This window comes from Rhea pennata, chromosome 2 (assembly GCF_028389875.1).
Source record: "Rhea pennata isolate bPtePen1 chromosome 2, bPtePen1.pri, whole genome shotgun sequence".
Lineage (NCBI taxonomy): Eukaryota > Metazoa > Chordata > Aves > Rheiformes > Rheidae > Rhea > Rhea pennata.
Window position 1 is genome coordinate 158,471,122 of NC_084664.1, and position 20,618 is coordinate 158,491,739.

At 38.7% G+C, this 20,618-nt stretch overlaps 1 protein-coding gene across 1 annotated transcript in view; it reads right to left on the minus strand.

Annotated features, from left to right (window-relative positions):
- The window catches only part of FAM135B (family with sequence similarity 135 member B), a 138,798-nt gene that overhangs the window by 45,661 nt on the left and 72,519 nt on the right, over nt 1-20,618 (minus strand). Inside the window, exons 4-6 of the mRNA XM_062568434.1 lie at nt 19,165-19,235; nt 17,256-17,429; nt 7,605-7,731 (exon numbers count right to left, since the gene is read on the minus strand). Coding sequence (XP_062424418.1) covers nt 7,605-7,731; nt 17,256-17,429; nt 19,165-19,235 — 372 coding nt within the window. The remainder of the gene's footprint in view (nt 1-7,604; nt 7,732-17,255; nt 17,430-19,164; nt 19,236-20,618) is intronic.

Sequence of the window (20,618 nt, forward strand, 5' to 3'; positions counted from 1 at the left end):
TATGGTGGAAAGCATACGCTTGAAATGCAAATCTAGCAAAACACAACGACAATTCTAACTGAAACAGCAGCAAAAGACGGTCTTTTGAAATATCAGGAATAGTAGGTGTAACATAGTCCAAGTCACATTTCTAAATACATCTGACAGCTGCATTCACTTCTCCTAGCTTTTGTCATCCAGACATATAGTGTAAAAAAGTGACCAATGTTCTCTCTAAAGCCTGCTTGATTCAAGCTGGCTATTTAACTTCTGTGCAGGCAAATACTCCTTTTTTTTTTTTTTTTTTTTTTTTTTTTTTTTTCCTGATTTCAGGGCTTTTTCTCAAAATTGCTGTCGACGCTCCCTTGAAGCACTACCCAGTTCTAACCAACAATTGCTCTTTTTTTTGCTATACATCAAGATATTCCAGTACAGACTTTAAATATGTGACTAAGTCCAATAAGCTTCAGAAGAATTTATTTTTATACTGAAGGGCTTCTTATATTTTCCTTATCACGTTCATGAAGCTTCAAAAATACTTTATGTATATTGACTAAACCTTTGACTACTGACATTCACCTCTGACTGGTAAGACTTTTGAGAATCACAATGTATTGACCCATCTCTGGTTTCTTAGCTCATTTTTCTTTTCTGTTAGTGAGGCTGTTAAAACTTATCAGACCCTTGGAGAACTTGTGAGATCATTGAAGCGTGGACAGTCATTTGTACACGAGCTGATATGACAGAGACTGCATTTCTGAGTATTACTTTCAAGCACTGCATCAAAACTTGTAATTCACATTTACTGACTCTGGTTCTTGGGTAGCTTTGATTGGCATGGTGGCTTTGAACAGAGATACAAGCTCTTGCTGTCACATAAAGATTTGTTTCCACAAAACAAGACAAAGTGGTAGGAAAAACAGGGATTCTCTTTTCTCATTCCCCAGTCCCCAAGCTGCTGTCTGGGACACTTGCCAACAGCAGAGTTAGCTTCCAGATGATGGATCTCAACTGTGCTGTTGGCATCTGTGCTCCCATTGGAAAGGCCATCAGCTCAGAAGCCGTGGGAGATGATTAGGTCTCCTTTCAAAAACTCTCTTACCACCAGTCAATGGGAATTACTGTAGTGTTCTTGAGGGCATATAAGGATAATTTTTCAACAAAGTATAACCAGGAAAAAAGAATACTAAGAAAAAAAAAGACGAATCATGGACCACTATATTAAAAGGTAGGGAGCAACCAAGTCCACTGTCCAAAGTGAAGAGTAGAAAGGCTCTTTCCGCTGTCTGTGCACTCTGCTTACAGGCAGAAAAAGAAACAAGCATTTGTTCAAATCCTCCTTCTATCAGCTTCCTTAAAATCAATGCTGAAATCTGCAGATAGGCAAAGATTTAATTGGAAGAATGTCAGTCAAATGAATGATAGTACAAGACACATAATGGATTTCAGCCCTAAAATAAGAAATTATGGTGATGGGAGCCAAAGAAGTTCTTAAGTGTATAATTTTAATGGTAGTTCTGAAAGAGAAGTAAATTTTCCACGCTGAGTTTGCCTTTTAACCACCCTACTCAGAGCTCTTGTAAATTAGCTACACAAAATTTTATTTCGGTTATACAAATCTAGGTGTGATTGATTCTTTTACAGTGTGATGCAAAGAAATAGATTTTCAAAGAGAATTCAGTAGTCTGATTCTTCAATATATAAGCATTGTAGAACAGTAGCAAAAAGCAGACATGAAAAATTGGACTTCTTATGCAGACTCCACTGAGTTTCAGAAAGGAACCAATTAGTCCAACCTGAATGATTCATAAGGATTTTCTCTGGGAGAGGAGTCCATCACTATCCTGCTCTGTACAAGAATCTCACAGGAATCTTCAGGTGATTTCATAACATTTGCACTGGACACTCAGGGTGAGAGTATTGCATTTTTTTCAGCATCATATTTTAGGTTTAATCTCAATTTAACCCTAGTTTTGAACTCTACCATCACGTGGATCATTGCTTTCTTTACTCTGCCTGTGCCAGGTCAAAACATAAGAGCCACAGAAAAGAAATGTGCCAATTGTTAAAGAATACTAATGCCACATTAATAGTTACTATGTTTTCTGCTACATCAAGGAAATCATTTACAGTTCTTTGCAAAGATCAGCCATTTATCTTCAGGCAATTGAAAATTAAAGACTTCATCAGTTACTACCAAAAATGATGCCCTGTACACATTGATTAAATATATTTGTCAATATATCTGAGAAAGAATATTGGTATTGGCTCTCCTAACATTTCAGAATAATTATGTGTTGGACATCTACTGGGATCCCAATCAGAAATAATAACAATTACCACGAGCAATATATATTCCTTTAAAACCACCCACTGCAAATGCATGCTAACAGATAAAATATGTACTTTACATACCAGATTCACATCAAAGTGGAGAAGTCTGAGACCAAAAATAAAACTATCTAAATGTAAAATTAACACTCAGGGCTGGAAATTCTGATGTAAACTACACTTCTGCAGTTTGAATTGGTTGCATGAAGCATATCCAAAGCAAAGCTACACTAGATATTTTAAATATTCAAGTTTTGCATCAGTAAAATAAAAATCTTGTCTATACCTTAGGTTTATAAATGATCAGACCGTTTCTAAAATATATCTCTTGAAACATATTTAATTAAAAAAAAATCTGACATATCAGCTTCCTTTTTATGCAGCAGGAAGGAATCCCTACTAAACTCTCTGCTAGTCTCAAAGGGGAAAAAGGAGAAAAATATACAGCACCTTTTCTTTTAAAAGGAAACTGCTGAGTTTTAGTCTTTTGCCAAGTTTTAGTCCTTTAGCAAAACTAACACCTTCCTTCCATTTGCCTACCCTCTTTTCTTCCCCTTCCCTTCCCTCTCTTCTTCCCCTTCACCTTCCCTCTCTTCTTCCCCTTCTTTTTGTCCCCTTCTTTTCCTCTGTCTTTCACTTTCTCTCTTTCTCATATTTTCTTGTTTTTTGGAGTCAAGACATACCAGATACCGTGAGAAAAGGAACACTGAAATTAAAACTGAAAGACAGTAGTTGAGCAGATGAATATAAAAAGGAAAAACAGGAATCTCCAAAGTAACATTCCTATGTCTGAGGGGGATTGAAGCTTGTAGCTACGTAGTCCTCTTCTCCCAGCCACACGGGGCCCGCAGGGCGTACAAGAACTCCCATGGTGGCTCTTACACAAGCTGTTCTCTGGCACACAACTAGCTTTAACGAAGAGCTGAAAAAGTGATGTATTATGGGAAAGTACAGCCCCCAAAACCTCAACTATGGAAAAGAACAGAAGAATAAAGCACAAATGTCTCTTAGGTGACACGGTAATGTGAGTTTGAATCACATTTTGGGTGTTAGGCTGAAATAGCTTCGGTTTGTCACATGTTGCTGAAAAGCTTAAAAAGTTAACTTAAAAAGAAAACTTAAAAAATATCTACATGAAAGAACTCCTTTATGCATTTTTGTACGAAAGACACTCCTAGCCGTCATATTAAACCATGCTTAAACTTTAAGTCTATTGTGATAGTTACATGAATGCTAAAAGAGAGAACACTTCTTATCAAGCACTAGTGCCTTATTAATAGGAAACCATACAACTAATGAGTTTGATTAGTTAGAAGTCATTTTTTCTTCAGTGCAACCCTTAAACAAATGAAAATAAGATTCCTGTGAGTACATCTTATTAATAACTTGCAGTATGTCATTGACTCAACTTAATTATAGCACAGCAGGCATATGATATACAATATTACAGAAAACATTAAAATAGCCTGAAAACAGTGAGTACAGAAGAGTCTATGGTACAGAGCAACGCATATAATCTCAAAGGTCTGCATGCCAATTTAGTATTCCATTTTGCAAAGAGCCTTTTCTGTGTGTTTCATTCTAAATGCAGGATCTCTTTATATTTCTCAGTACCCAGCTTTTATGGCTGCTGTGATCCTCTGAAAGCTTGAGCCACTGCTGGATGATGAATCTTGTGACATATGAAACTCTTTACTGAACCTCCTTACAGCAAAAAGAAGTTTACCAGTCTCTATAGGGAATTCACATGCCCATGAGGGAAATCAGCCACATGTAGCTCAAAGGTCTCTTTTATCCAGATGTCCCAAGCCTGCAGTAGATATGACCATATTTTGTCCATACTACTAACTTATATTCCATATGAATGTAGATTATAAGGTGAAGAGAACTCGGGAAAGTATTAGTACATTTTCTTATTCTTCATACTGTTTTCTATTGTTTTTTAGGTTATAAAAACAACTTCCTTCATGTTATCTGACAACAAAAGGTACTAATCAATAAGAAATAGCTATGATGTCTTTATCTTTCCTTGAAATGAAAAGCGCAGCATAGCAGAGAAGTAAAATCGCTTTGTCCTGCAGTGTATCCTGCTTTAAGAAACCTCTTCTATATAGCTAGATTGAAAATATTAGGGAAGGAGAGAGGGAAGAAATAAGGAAAGGAGAAAAGGAAGATCCCTGCTTGCTGAGTAGGTGGCTGGGAAAAGAATGGAAGGCATAAGAAAAGTCCACCAATGCTTTAATAGCAGGATAGACTATTATAAAAACTCTGCTAAGCTGAGAAATGAGGAAACTGTCAGCAGTGCTAAGAAGTCACTTGGGGAAAGCTAAGGAAACTGGACATGTGTAGGCCAAAGCTGATGACATTTAATTAGTTTCTGCCTTGAGAAGCCAGAAATGCAGAACAAGGAGCCTACAAGATCTATCACTAAGCAGTGGCACCTCAGCAGGCCAAAACCAGAAGATGAGCATAGTAAGCGGCAAGAGAAGCTGATGATTGATATAAACTTTATTTAGAAGTGAAGGTAGTCACTTGCATTTTCAGGAAGAAAAAAGCAAATTGAGTGCATAAATTAGCTGAGGACTTCCACAGTAATTTAATGGGCCTATTAAGCTTGCTACACAAGCTTGCTAACTGAAGAAGCAAAAGGGGATGTATGACCTAGGGATGATATGTCAATGTAAAAGTTTTCTTCTTCATATTCAAGACATGTCTGGAAGATGAGACCTTATGGTATTAACATCAGATTTTAGTGCTGTTCTGGCTTTTCTGGCAGCTTAACACTGCTGTAAGACTAACCACTACTCTGCTGAAGCTACATGTTTGAATCTTGTTGGAATAGTGTCCACTGTGTATGTAACACTAGCAAGGACATTTTATTTTGTGACTATGTTTCTGTTTATTCTTCATGACTTCAGAGAATCTGTGCTGAACCTATGAATTTGATCAAGTCAATAAGTGTCTCAGATATAGCGAACTGATATAAACCCATTGCAAGGGGGGCAGGGGGGAAATTAAGTTATGTAGATCCTAGACTTGAGAAAGAGGGATGTAATGGGAAAAAATCAGAATTTTTAACAATTACCCGTTTCCACTCAAATGGAAATATTCAGGAAAAATAGTCTGGCTGCAGCTGGAAGACAAGCAGTCCTTTTCCACTCACCCACAATAGAGAAAACTCAACTAGTACAAAACCTCAGCAGAAAAAGAAAGGAGACAAACAAGTAGAAATATATAGGTGCAAAGGAATTGAAAGAGCTAAAGCTCACAGAGAAAGAGGAAATGTTCGTGATTTCTCTAATAAAATTAGAGGATAACTTTGGTGAGAGTGAAACGATACAATAAACACATAGAAAAGAGTGAGCTGGAGAAAGTAGGAAGTGACTGGCCTTGGCATGACTGAATGCACTGGCAAAACTCAGAGAGTTTCAAGAGGGGTGTGCAGATGCTGAACTCAGGTGTTTGTAGTAGAATAAACCAATGTGCAACTCTTGTTCTTCTGGTTAGAGTCTCATCTTTTACAATCAAAGATGATTAAGCTTAGGCATTTATTTGAAAATTTCATGTGTTGGTTACATTAACTGTTATGTGCCTGCAGAAGCTAAAGAAACAGGTAACATATCTGCAGGGGTAGAAATACAGAGACACTGTCATTTTTCCCAGGATTACATGGAACTGGTATTATGTCTACCTCCACAGTAGTTCCTTTCCTAGCTCAAGTTGGTATTTTTTCACATTAAGCCAATGGAAATAGTCATCATTCATTATCATGCATCATGGAAACCATGTGGAAAAGGGCCATCACAATCTATTAAATTAAAATACTCAGATCAAGAACAGATATCAATACAGGTTTCCAAAGCTGAGTAAATGCACATTTGACCACATGGAGGTAGAGTGTCCAATATTACATTTCTACCTGTTTGGTGTGTGACATTCTGATGACCTGCAGTATAACAAAGTGCTAAAGCAGGTTCATGAAAGAGTGCTTTCACTTTGATATTTAATAGGTCACCTGCTAGGATAATAATTATACTAACATTTTAAAAAATAATAGCCTCTCATCAAACAAGAACAGTCAAAAGGTATGGTCAAAAAATAATGTTTGCAGCTGAGGAAAACATGTGGGAAGGAAATCAGGTTTCTTAGTCAACATCAGACTAAGACAAAAGTCCATGAGGAGTGAAGGAAAAAAATGTGAAAGGAGAGCCAGGTATTACAATTATCTTTGTAGACTAGAGACTTGCCCAGAAGATAATGAAGAGCAGGGACCACTCTCCAAAGAAGTCTTTCTTTCTTTTGTGATATGCAGAGTGATACAGAGATTAGTTTCCTAAGATAAACACTTAAATTAGTTATTTAAATTAATATGATGTCAAGCAAGGAGACAGAGAATGAAGTCAGTTTGCTCACCAACAGCACACAAGAACCCAATGGTCAGGTCAATAGCCTCAGGCCAAGTATTCTGTCACAATCTAAGTTAATTCCCTAATAATTGCTCTGCATCAGTCTCCCTAGACCAGCGTATTTTTAATATTTACATAAAACTGAACAGCTTCAAAAGGAAAGGTTGAGAAAAGCTGAGGGTAGCATGTTAGCTGGGATCCTTCAATCAGTCCTTCATACTATCTTGATAATTCCAGTATTTTGAGTTGAGTTTCTAGATCTCAGAAAATAATTTTGACAAAAAACACTTCAAAGCTAGTATTTTCCTTAAAAAAAAACCAGTATTTTCCAAGCAAACACTTTTGTACTAAAAACTGCATAACAAGCTCTGCTTATCATCTGAAGTAAGTAGTAGGATCAAAGGCTTGCACAAACTGCGGGACCTGCCCTGAGTAAGGCAATGTGCATAAAACTCTTTCATCAGCATGCACAATACTCATTCCTCACTGGTCCAGGCACAGTCCTGTTTAGGTTTCCTTCTTGCTGCCAACTTTGACCTACTGCTAATTACAACATCCTTTATAACAGCTCATCTTCTTCGGTGGGTGGATAATTAACTTTACCCTACAGCAAACCCTGGTTGGATGAATCCCACTCTGAAAGTGTCGTTGGCAATCCAGGGACTGACTATCCATACACCCTGACACTTTCCTAAGTAGATGGTATAGCTGAGGGCTGAAAACCCAGTAGTTGTGTATCCAGGTGTTAGGCAGTTCATATGTTTGAAGGGTTCTTTTTCAGCTAAATTTCCCATACTAGCAACATAATCCAGGGCACATTCCTGCTAAGATAATGCTGACACTCTGTGGGACCAAATTGAAGAAAATGTCATTATTTGCCCTTCTTACCTCTGAAGAAGTGGGCTTGCAGTAGCCAGCGCCAAACACGAGATTCTCTAAAGACATACTGGACTGGTCTGGTCCTGTCTCCAGGTTGCCTTTACCAAGCCATGATCCTCTCCCTGGACGAGCGAAACTAAAAGAAGGAAAAATAAGAAGAAAAAATCATCAGAATAGCATTGTTACCAAAGCATCATTGCTGTCCGGAGTGCTATTTCCTTCCTTAACCAGATATGTGAAGTTTTTTTTTGATTTCAGGCTGACATCACAAATCAGCATGCCATATTTCTCATCCAAAATGGATAGTGTCTAGTACCTATTAGCTAAATGATGCAAATGCAGTTTTGTTCTCTGACATTCAGGCCAATGACTTGACTGTTACCTTTCATTTAAACCTTTCTCTGCTATCCTTTATATTTTTTTAAGAATAATATCTCAAAAGTACAATCTTTTCATCTATCCACGTATATGTATGTATCCACTCCTACCCTCATCAGCTTGCATCTTAACTAATGCAGTATCTTTACCTCTGCTTTAACCATATCACCTTTTCTCTTTGAATTCCCCATAACCTACCTTTACTATCAAAATATTTCACAATTCATCACAATCTTTTATTACAGATTCAGTTCCCACTTCAGAGTGGCCCATGACATCAGGCTCTACTGTCAAGATTTCAGTCCAAAAACTGTGTATCTTTTTGCGGGAGATTCCCATTCATCAGGGTTGTGTACCTTGCTTCAGCAAGGCTTTTGGCACTGCCTCCCATAAAATCCTCCTGCAGAAGCTCAGGAAGTGTGGGTTAGACAAGTGGACAGTGAGGTGGATTGAGAAGTGGCTGAAAGGTAGAGCTCAGAGGGTCATCATCAGTGGAGTGGAGTCCAGCTGGAGGCCTGTGGCTAGTGGTGTCCCCCAGGAATCAGTACTGGGTCCCATCCTGTTCAACTTCTTCATCAATGACCTGGATGAGGGAATGGAGTGCTGGAGAGCTGAGTGGAGAGGAACGTCATGAGGTTCAACATGGGCAAGTGCAGAGTCCTGCATCCAGGGAAAAATAACCCTAGGCACCAGTACAAGCTGGGGGCTAGACCTTCTGGAGAGCAGCTCTGCAGAGAAGGACTTGGGAGTGCTGGTGTAGGACAATTTGAGCAACTGAGACAGCAATGTGCCCTTGTAGCCAAGAAGGCCAATGGTGTCCTGGGTTGCATTAGGAAGAGTGATGCCAGCAGGTTGAGGGAGGTGATCCTGCCCCTCTACTCAGCCCTGAGGAGGCCTCATCTCGAGTACTGGGTCCAGTTCTGGGCTCCCCAGCACAAGAGAGACATGGAGCTGCTGGAGAGAGTCCAGCATAGGGCTACAAAGATGATCTGAGGGCTGGAGCATCTGCCCCATGAGGAACAGCTGCGAGAGCTGGGCCTCTTCAGCCTGGGGAAGAGAAGACTGAGGGGGGATCTTATCAATGTGTACAAGTACCTGAAGGGAGGGTGTCAAGGGGACAGGGACAAACTCTTTTCAGTTGTCCTGTGTGACAGGACAAGAGGGAATGGGCAGAAATTGAAGCACAGGAAGTTCTGCCTGACCGTGAGGGGGAATTTCTTCCCTGTGAGAGTGACGGAGCACTGGACCAGGTTGCCCAGAGAGGTTGTGGAGTCTCCTTCTGTGGAGATCTTCAAGGCCTGCCTGGATTCAACCCTGTCTAACATGCTCTAAGTGACTGTGCTTGAGCAGGGAGGTTGGACTAGATGATCTCTGGAGGTCCCTTCCAACCTTACTGATTCTGTGATTCTAGGGTGGTGTTCTCTCACATCCATGAGTGGGATGATGCAAAGTGAGTTTGCTGTTCTTCATATCCTTCCTCAAAGACTTGCCAGAGTTTAAGTTCCTTTTATGCTGAGGTCATTAACTCTCAGAGCTGGCCATTACAGTCTCAGTGTTATTTTCTGGCTATATCAATTTATCTTCTGTCTTATAGCATGAACCTATTAGGAGTGGAACATTTTCTTTGGAGTTTATTCAGCATCAAGCACACTGGAGTCCTGATTCACAGCCAAGGCTCTTACTCTGGATAAATCTGACGAAATATCTACATCCAAGTTAATGATGCCTTTATAATCACTAGAGAGGAATAGGCATATCCATGGCGTGAGTCATCTCTTCCTGAAATAGTCATATAAAAACAAGTGAGATGAATTTCACCCTCAAAGTTCTTACTGTGGAATATAAAGGGATCCTAGAGTGAGTACCTCATAGACTGCTAAGGTGAGATAAATCCCACAGTTCGTTCCTGTGGTAGTATTCATAGTATATAAGCTGTTACGAAGTTGAGAGAGGGAAATCAGGCTACTTGTGAATAAAATGAGCGAAATTATTGAGTGTAAGTACTGATACAAGCAAACATAATTGGACTTAACAAGCAGATAGGCAAAGATAGAATTAAAAAAAAAAACAAAAGAATTACAGAGGAAAGAAACACATTTGCTTTTATATTCAGCACAGAGGTAATACGATAGAGATTAGTACTACAGTATTCAGACTGGAATTTCCACCCAAAAGCAGCTTATGCTCACCATCTAGGCATCCCTAAGCACCTCCCGCCCGGGAGTCCTGGTCTCATGGAAGAGCAAAATCTTCCAAGCTGGGGGGCACAAAACCAATTTTAAAACCAGGAAGAATCAATGTGCACCGAGAAAGATCTTTCAGAGCTGCCAAAATTTTCCAACCTGGGATCATTCCCCTACACGGATGTGTGTCATGTGGCCCTGTCAGCCCCTATCAGCCATAATTTATGAGTCTTTACGGTTTACTTGATAGTTCAGGATGGACAAGTGTGCTGGCTGACATACAGAAGCACAGAACAAAAATAAGGATGCATACACAAGGAGTCAAGACAAAAAGGAGGAGTAGAAATACTTGTTATCGCCCGAATAACAGATGATGTTCTGATGTGCGGGGAAATTCAGTGGTGTGTGTGCAACATAATAAAATGAATGTCAAGCACAGTCAGGAACTGGACCAGTGTCAGCAGGTTAACCATAAATACCTGTTTCCTTCCTAAGACAAAACTGCTGTTTATTAGATATCAGCATTCATATATTGACAAAGAGGACAACCCATAAGAAGACAACGTGGAATACCTCTGCATATGTCTAGCCTTGTTTGTGTCTGTATTAACTGATGTGATCCAAGAAACTTCCAGCTGGCTGCTTCTAAGCAGCAGGAAGTCTTTCTATGCGTTTCCCACATGCAACATTTAAGATACAAATAAATAAACAAACTACAGCAATTACAAAGAGCAAAGAGATAAACACCACTTTGAATAATTTCAGCTGTTATTGAATGATGCTGTCTGCCCTGGTCTGTTGGAAAGGCTCAAGGAGCAGAAATAAAAAATGATTGCTATGGTATCAGAAAGAGAGGCTTAAACAAATGTCCCCTGCACATGAAAAACTCCTCATTTGAATATTAGCGAAGCTTTCAAAGGCTTTAAGGGAGAAAAAAAGCACTTTTTAATGCTTTTTTTTTTATTTATCTTTTGCTTTTACAGCAAAAGGGGATTTTAATCTGTTGGTTTTATGGAAACTGATTTCATATAGCGCTGTAAAACAAAAATCTTTTTTGGGGGAAATCTGACAAAATGTCTGCTGAGGGCAAGTTTAATTGGAAAGCTTACAAATTGTTGAAGTTCCCGTAATGCTTTCCAAAGCACATAATACTTGAAGAAAATTTTTATTAGCAAAAGCAGGTTCATTTGCTACTTCACATTTCATTTTCTATATTTACTTTTCCAACTATTCCTGCCACCGCACTTGTTTGTATGAAACTTGAACTTTGGTTGTTTACATGACCATTTTTCCTATCTGTGTAATACAATTGATTTAATATCAGCACTTAGACCCTCATTCTATATTTTAACTTTAGCTTTTATCTGGAAGCAGGGTAAAAAAAGTCAAAGGAGTGTATGTGCGTGTGTCAGAGAGAAGGACGTAGGTACATAGAATTATTAACATTTTTCAACGTAAAAAACATTTTTTTTGGCTTTTTGAACTGTTCTTTTGATGTTTTTATCCCTAGCACAGGAAAGTGCTAGAGTAAAGTGGGGTGTGATAAATGTGGGGGGAGTTTTATGTTATAATCTGCAAGCTACTAGCAATCACAATTTAATAACTTTCTGATTTAGAGTTTATACTCATGTAATTATGCCCAGCAGTTATGGTTACCTATTTTTTTTTAATTTGTCTCTGTGCTCCTTTAATTTATACTTTTATACTTTAATTTATACATTTCACAATGTAGTATGCGCTGCACTTTTCTGTTTGCTTTGAGGCTTCTGATGGAGAACTGAATGTGACACCTTTTATTTCTCGTACTGCATGAAATATTAATTAATCATTCCCTGGTTTTTACCTTCTGCAGACAATTCTTTAGCTTATACATGAGAAAACAGTTCCCTGACAAGGAGTGAATTGGCAATGATAAATGTTAGTTAGATGTTTTATTGAAGTAATTCAGAATAAATGCTTTAGGGCATTTTAATTAAATAAAATAGTCTCATTGAGACTGAAATGACCCAAAGTGAAATACACTTTTTTTTTCTTTTCTCATTCATTTTTTAAAAATATATTTTTTTTTCTTATTGGAAATGTAATCTCTTCAGAAACTGTAACTTTTATCAGAATGTGTGTAAAAAAAACTCTTCAAATAGACTGAGGTCTGAATCTTACTTGGAAAAAAAATGTGCATTATATGTAGCAGAGAAACTTAGAAAACAAAACAAAACAAAAATATAAAAAAAAAACCCTTACATTTTTAATGATGAAACCAGAGAGTATTCTGACTGTCCCACAGGACTAGAAGCTCAGGAAACAAATTTGCATCCCATTTTGGCCAGACACATTCTATGGAAAAAACACTACGTCTTGCACCTAGGTTCCTTATTCATAAAATATTACTTATTTCAGAAAGAGGAAAAATAGATATCTTAATAAATCCTTTGAAAGTAAAGATTTGCCAAGCTATGAGACACATCAGCATCCAACCCTCACATTGTGCACTGACAGCATCCTTCGCATTTCACCGGGAAATTCCTTCCACTTCCCACACATCTAGAAACATGTAACGCATAGCACACTGGTTTCCCTCACTATTTAAATTCAAAATATTAATATAGCTCTAACAAATTACTGTTTGGCATGTGGCCACAGGATACACGTGTGATTTGCTATTTGCTTTTGAGAAGAATACATGGATATGTACAGGTTGGGCTACCCTAGCATGTGCATCTCTTTCACCTTCATTAAGGCTATATTCAGTGACTAAAAAAAAAAGGCTCTGAAATTCTTGGGTAAAACTGGTAAGAATTTCTACAACAATAACTGTCATAGGCATTTATCCCTAGATCCTAAAGTAAATCAGGATGGAATAGGGTTTGAAATCCCTAGTGATACTGAATGCTGGAAAACTGTTTGGTTCATTTGTCCTGAACTTACCCTTCATTGCTATAAAACTTGAAAATAGGCAAAGTCAAGTGGTTGTAGTTATTTAGAGATTCTTTTTACCCCTTAATGAAAGGTTGGTTCAGAAATAGATTTTTTTCTTATGTGATTTCTAAATCGGTAGCTCAGGGAATGACATATGAAAATAGACATTTATCATTGCACGTACATAACAAACAGGAATAAATGAATGAAAATTTAGATGAAGAAACACTCATTATTATACAAGTATTCCTAGAGAAAAAAAAATAGTATCTTTTAATAAACGAAGTTTAGAACCAATAACTCTTTACTGCAGAAGTTTTCCCTTTTCTTTCTGTATTTCTTGCTTATTTTGAATGTTCAGATTATTTTATTTGTAAATGAGATGGAGAGAGAAAAATAAGCCATGAACTTTGCACATCTGTGGCAGTTTCATCTCTAAGCTTCCCCTAAGCAGGTGCCAGTTACACTTATGATTGTAGAAAGATGATTGACCTGCAAAATCTGCACCCGGGTTCAGGTAGTACATGGCAGTACACTCATCGGTTATGGTGCTTTTGAGGAACGGGGGGACGCCTGAGAATAAAAGGATTTAGGTGAGAAGAAAATACCCAACAAAAGCCCGAGTTGGCATGATTTCTCAGCGCAGTGCAGAGGAGCAGAATTAGGTCAGTGCTGAAGCCTTTAAATACCCTCCTGTGTCCTCTTGATTCTTTTTCCTCTTCCCAGAACAGACCAGCCGTATGGGATCGGAAAATTCAGCATCTGTGTCTTGGTTTTCCCACTCGCAAAATGTGCGTTTTACTTTTTCCCCCCATCTCAGATGCCACCACGATTTTTTTTTCTATCATATAATGGATATGGACAAATGAGAGCTTAATTTAAATAAATCAGAACCTCACAACCCACTTTGGTTTTCACTTAGACACAGCTCCCATTAAGTCAACATGCATTCTGAGTAGGGCTACAAAGTCTCCCCTACAGCAATCCTTGAGGCAGGTATAATTGCAAAGGAGAGGACAGAGAGTTGAGGAGAACCCAGAAAGCTGAGAAAAGAAAACCCCTTTTTCGTGCAAATAAGAGAAATCAGATTTACCAGACGCATGTAGGGAAGGAGCTTGCTTATTTATAACAATTTCGAGTTTTAAAACATTTTCAAATGAAATCCAAGAGCTGCAGCAAGCTGCAGTATGACTGCAGACACTCTTGCAGTGCTTTTCCAATTGCAAGAGCCAGATTCTGCACAATCCTTAGGTAAAATATGGATTTGGGAAGATCTGTCTTTACCGGCAGTAGCAGTCTGATGCTGAAACCTGTCTCTTAAATTTTGAGAAAGTTTTCAGGGGTAAAATGTATAAATCTTTTGAAGTCAATGGATGAACTTTCACTAGAAGATCCTACTGCCCCTGCAGTACAGGGAAATACATTATATACAACATTGCATTTAGTACAGAAAATGATGTTTTGCCATTCAGTTACTTATTTCAGAGACTACTTACATGTTCTATTTCATCTTATAAGCACATACTTGCTCCTCTTGGGAAAGAGTAGTTTATAGAAGTAATGAAGCAGGTAACCACCATATTTCTTTGTGTGGTTTCAGAGTACCCCAGCCCCTGCTCTGCCTGCTCAGAAAAGTCCCTTTTGTAGCAGCATTTTGAAGGGATATGGCTGTGTAAGGAGCAGAAAGATGATGTGATGGAAGATGCTGGAGGACCCCACAGTGCTCCTGATCATCCCACAGCCAGACCAAATATGATGGCTGTGGAGATAACAGAGCTGCAGGTGAGCTGAAAGCAACTCTGCCTCATTTCCCTCCTGTCCAGGCTCCTTACTAAATGTATGAAACCTCTAGCAGCTGCCATGAATGGTGACCCAGCTATAAAGAAAAAAAAAAAAAAAAAAAAAAAGAGTCAATAAATTATCATCCAGAATCCAACAAAGGATCCCAGAAACATGAATTTTATCTGCTAACCTAATATTCTAACTTAATGGAATATTTACTATATACCAGGTTAAAAGTAGGCAGCAAACTGTACTGTGTGCCACAGTGGCAACTGGTTTCAGAGATATCAGATAAGCTTTCACTTTTCAGGCAACAGAACTAATGCTGGCAAGTCTTGCCTGGCAGGAGTTATTTGTGAGGGGAAAGACTGGAAAAAGTACTGCTGGTTTCCCTGGGGTTTCCGCTGTTTAAATACAGGAACAGGGGAAGGACTTTGGGGAAGAGGATCTAATCTGCAAACAGAAAAATGTAAGGAAAGTTGAGTCCCTAGGGAATACGTAAGAAAGTGGTTGTGTTCCAGACAAAGTTGTTTTTCAGGGCAGTTTCTGGACTGAAGTAAATTTCAATTTTACCTAAAATATAGTGCAATGTAGTATAGATATTTTTCAGAGAGTGTAAATAACATACCTATCTTTTTCTAAATTTCAACCTCCCAAAAAAAGACTTTTTAGTCATTAGGTTCTATTGTGATGCAAAAATATTTGCTTTTACAATTGAATCTTTTTTTTCTATATTCCCAATAAATACCAAATGATAAGTGCTAACAGGAAAGCCCTGAGCTGAGAGAAAAACAAATATGTTTTAGTGGGCTGGTTTTGTTTCAGAATGCTTGCCATCTTCTTCTAAATTACTGACTTCACACTGATTTATGTTTAGAGAATATATGATATAAAAACCTTAGAGTTTTAAATATTTATCAAGAAGAGGATAAATTCCAAGTGTCACACTTTAAAATGATTATTACTGGCTTAAGCAAATGAAATTCTGTATTGTGTTGTCAAAAATCTCCATTCCACTGCATTAAGTAAAAACACTATTCCTCATAAATGTCCACAAAATCATATTTTAAAAGCTATAGTAATCTAACTATGGAACAGTTGCTCATCAGGCAATTTATGCTTAATAGCAAAAACAGCTCCCTGTAGCCCCATTCATAAGAGGATAACAAAGCACTGAAAGCAGTAATTAAGCCTGATAACTATTGTTCTCCCATCCTTTTATATGGTGGAACAATGAGTAAATTATCTGAGTAAAACTCTCCAGTTAGAAGTAGTCTGTTAGAATCCAATTCATTATTAAAAAGTCAACACATAGCAGGAGTGAGATACAGCAGTTACCTGCACCTCCGCAGAGGAAGAAAAGACAGATCTGAATTGCTGTCGCCCTGATGCACCGATACAACCCCCATCACTGTCACAACGCACTGTCTGACAGTCTTAATTCACGTTATAGCATCGTGTGCATGCAGCGCCTTCATATCAATGAAGAACTGAAGCAAAGGTATACTAATTAAAAACAGGAAACCTAAGAAAAGAAGAGCGCCTAAGTCATCCTAACCTGGCACCGTGTGATAGAGGTCCACTCTTTCTTTCTGAAATAGAGCGCTTTGCACAATATGTGGCAGACTCCGTAGTCTCCTGGTCACCTGGCGAGATGACGAGACCTCCGCAGAGTGAGGGAAGTTGAGCAACACTGAGCATTGCATTTTGCCTCAGGAGCCCAAGTTGCTCCCTCCCTTTCAGCACTCTTTATCTCGCACGTTGACAGCATCGGACACAAAATAAATTGCCAGAAGGACCTTTGCTTCCCCTTGCCTGTTCTAAATATTGGAGGAAATTGACCTCTAGCCCTGTTTTATTTGAAGGAGTTCTGAATTATTTTCTTGTCGTTACGAATCAGATAACATAAATCACACCTAGACCCCATGGCAGCTAGTATTATACAGCTGAACAGCTAAATGATGCTGCAAAGTAGAAATGCTACGGAGGCTTAACCAGTACTGACTCATGCATTCCTCCTTCCAGTCATGTTATATATTACACTAGTGCCCAGAGGCCACAGCCGAGATTACCATCCTAAATGCTTTACAAAAAAAAAAAAAACAGCAGAAAAAAAATGCTAATGTTCTTAGACGCCTTTAGACTGAAAAAGAAATGCAGCCAAGGAGGAAAAGGGAAAATTCGCTATCCTCTTTGCAGATTTTGGATCGAGCTCCAAGAGCCTTATCAAAGGTACGAACCTGTGCCAGAGACTGGTTTCAAACCCAGATTTCCAGAATCCTATTCTAGGACCAAAATAACAGAAACTAAATCATCCTCTCTGCTTCTCTTATAAGATAAGCAAACGCATTCAGAAGAGGAATCTTCTCTGCCTATCAAGAGGCATTTCAGTGCCCTTTACCTGATCAGAGGCTGGTGTAATGCTACCAGTGACGCGTGCACCGTGACGGATATCACTGACAGGTGGAAATAGTCAAACATGACAGGAACATGGTGGTGCAAGCCTCTCCGGGGATGGAAGTGAAGACACAGTGTACGGCTGCTAATCATGGGGATCGCTGGAACATCTCTCAGCCTGGAAGAAAAAGAGATGTACAGGGGTTAGCGAAACCTTGATTTGTCACAGTCCAGAACATGTTACAGGCAGCGGTCTGGGAAATGGCTTGAGCTGAATTTTTATCACTTCCTGGTAACAGTCACAGCTTGAAGAATGTTTACACAACTGATGAGTATCTTTTAATTGTACCTGTTTCTAGCAGAAATGTAAATATTATGAAGCTACTGTACAAATGAGAAATAGATGCAATGCAACGTGGGATCTCCCCAGGTGACTGTGCTTGCTGCCCACCCGTGCACTAGTTCTGGAGATGATCGAGAGCTAATGAATAGCAGAAGGAAATGTAGTCAGCAAAGTGCTCTCAGCTAAGTTGAGTGTTAATAGCCAGGTTGGAACAGCAATTGTGATTTTAGTATAAGAACCATCTGCTTTTTTTCAGGCAATCTATGAGAGGCAGAAGTAGTTCAGTATCAGGGAACTGAAGTCTATTCAGGGTACCTTTCTAGATACGTGATCTGAAAAAAAAAAAAATTACAAAGGGCCAAAAAACCATCAGATGAAGTAACTGCAAAGAAGCATTACAAGCAGGACTGACTCGTCCTCTTTTCAGTAAAATAAAAACAGGGTTTATTTTTAAAGATTTATTATAAATTTTCCAGAATAATTTTGTCTAGTGTGTAAAGTGTAAATCGCAGTTGCCTACAAAGTGAAATAATGAGATGTAGACCTGAGGCTTTACACAATAACATGTCTCCATCGAAAATCGTAAAACACTTCTAAAGAAACATTATTTTACAGCATTATACTCCCAATACAAGCCAATTGTTTTGCAAAGCTAATAATATCTATGAAAAGATGGTTGAGTAGAGTGCATGATGAGATGGATGAGTATAGTCACAAGTGTTTCAGTGAGATCTGTGGAACATGGTTATGTAAATATCATCAGTATTTTTTTAAAAACAGGAATTTGAATAATCATTCAGATGGCAATAGAAATTAAATGTACATGTTAGACCATAATTTTATAATGTTTTTTTCCTCCCTTCCTGACCCATCTACAGCACAGTTAATCTCTCTCTGGGAGAAAAGAGTTTCACTTCATGCATATTGAAGATAAAGGAAATGTACCCCTTGAAATCTCTTAAGGTGCTTTATGGATATGAATAAAATCACATAGGGACAGTCTTGGCATGAAACCCGATCAGATGATTTCTCTGCGGGCACTCCATAAATGTTGCTGAAGCTTTTTTTCTCGGAGTTGAGCAAGATGGAATAAGATCATTTTCTGGTACCTCTTAGGAAGAGATCAAAGTCAACTGAAAGACATCTTTTTCCTGAAATATTGAGATAGCTTTGGTCCTTATACAGGATCAAAGCACTTAGCATGTTCATGCACCCATAGTCAGCCAGAACACCCTTAATTGCTTCCTGGGAGAAATGTATTCCTGAACCACAGCCTCTGCTCACACAGTCAGTGATGATGTTCCCTTTGACTTTAATAGCAGCAGAGATGAACAGGAGGCAGCAACTTTGAAAATCCCACACTTAGCGCAGAAAAATATTGTTGCCTAAAAAGCGGAGTAGTAGATACCCGCTTCAACCACAGAGGAGAAACAGAAAAGCTTGTACGCTAAGGCAGAGGGAAGGCATATCAAACTATCCTTTCTCCAAGGGACTCTCTCACTTCATCAAAGTCATCTACCCAATAGGACAAATCCCTGCATTATCAATCGAGCTCTAAAACAGCACTTACTGTTGTTCACTATCAGTAAAGTGCAGGTCCAACTTGAGCTGAAAATCTGCCTCGCTCAGTGCGTCTTCCACCTACAAAAGAAGAGAAAGGCAAGATTACCTTCATAAGTTGCCCCTCACAGCATTCAAGGCAGAACTAAATAGTTTTACCTCACGAGAGCAAAGGTAAAAATATGTAGCAACAGCGACAACTCTGGCAGAGTAGCAGAAATGAGCAAATGAAATCACAAGTTGAGAGCATTGCCAAGGGAGTCAGAGGGACCCACAGCAGCTAGAGGTGCTATCTGCCACCAGGAGTCCTGCTGTGTCGAAAAGTCACTCCAGATGAGAGTAACCTGAGTGCACAGAGCACTGGGTTTCTTGGGTGTTTGCACAGTAAAAGTCTCCAGGCAGTGGAGTATTTCACAAGCTCAGCTCCATCACTGAAACAGTGTTCATCTGAATTATCTTATCAGCTGAAGGAGAACAAGGACCAGGTTGTCTTCTATGTCCAGAAAACACTATGCATCCTGCTGGTTCTCGACTACTAACTCAAGGTTTGAAGATTAGCGTTTAAAATATTCGGAAATGAAACAGTTCATTCAGACAATTGCAGATCTCATCATTAGCTCTTTAGCTTATTTCTCAGCAAGATGAGGTTTTTCTACCTCACAGACACTCTTTAAAGTCTCTTCACAGACTCATGGAGAAAGTTTGTCATTGATTTATACCTAGACCATTTCCTTGGCAAAACATGAAGGTTTTTGTTATTGTTTTAAATGAAAGCTTCAGTTAACAAAAATTTAGGTGTTTATTTTGTTGGTGCTGAGCATGTTTATACACAGTAGGACTCAGCTCACTGACCACTCCATAGATATCACATGTCATCATAAGCTTATTCACTGATACCTTCATCTAATATATCCCGCTACCGAGAATACCTTTTATTGCCAAAAAAAATTTTTTAATTGGATTTTCTGAGACTGTACATGAAGTGAGTTGTCAGTTGGTTTCATTCACCCAGCAAAGAATATACTCGATAACACACCTCCCACCTTGGCACAATTAAAGCTACTGTAATCTTCTGAAATAAATAAATTAGAATGAAGATTAACCTGCCCAGAACTGTCTGTTTCACTCTTCTTAAACCTCTTTTCTTCCCCACAATGTAGGGTTAGTAGGATAAAGCTATTTATATTTCTAACAAGTTAACTGAAATGTGAACAGGAAATTATTAATTTTATCAGCAAAATAGTCCTGTTTCATTGTACAGGCATATTTTTCCTGCGAATAGACAAATGTGCTGCGTGGGTACCTTCAGGGTACTGTAGAGATGTGCAACAATACAGGTGGAGATTGGGAACTGTTCACCTGGGAACCAGAGACACTTCTTTTTACTCAACATTAAAGAAAAGTGAAATATCTAGGTCCCATCTCTTGTCAGGGAAGAGGAACAAATGCCTGTGTGCAGTGAGC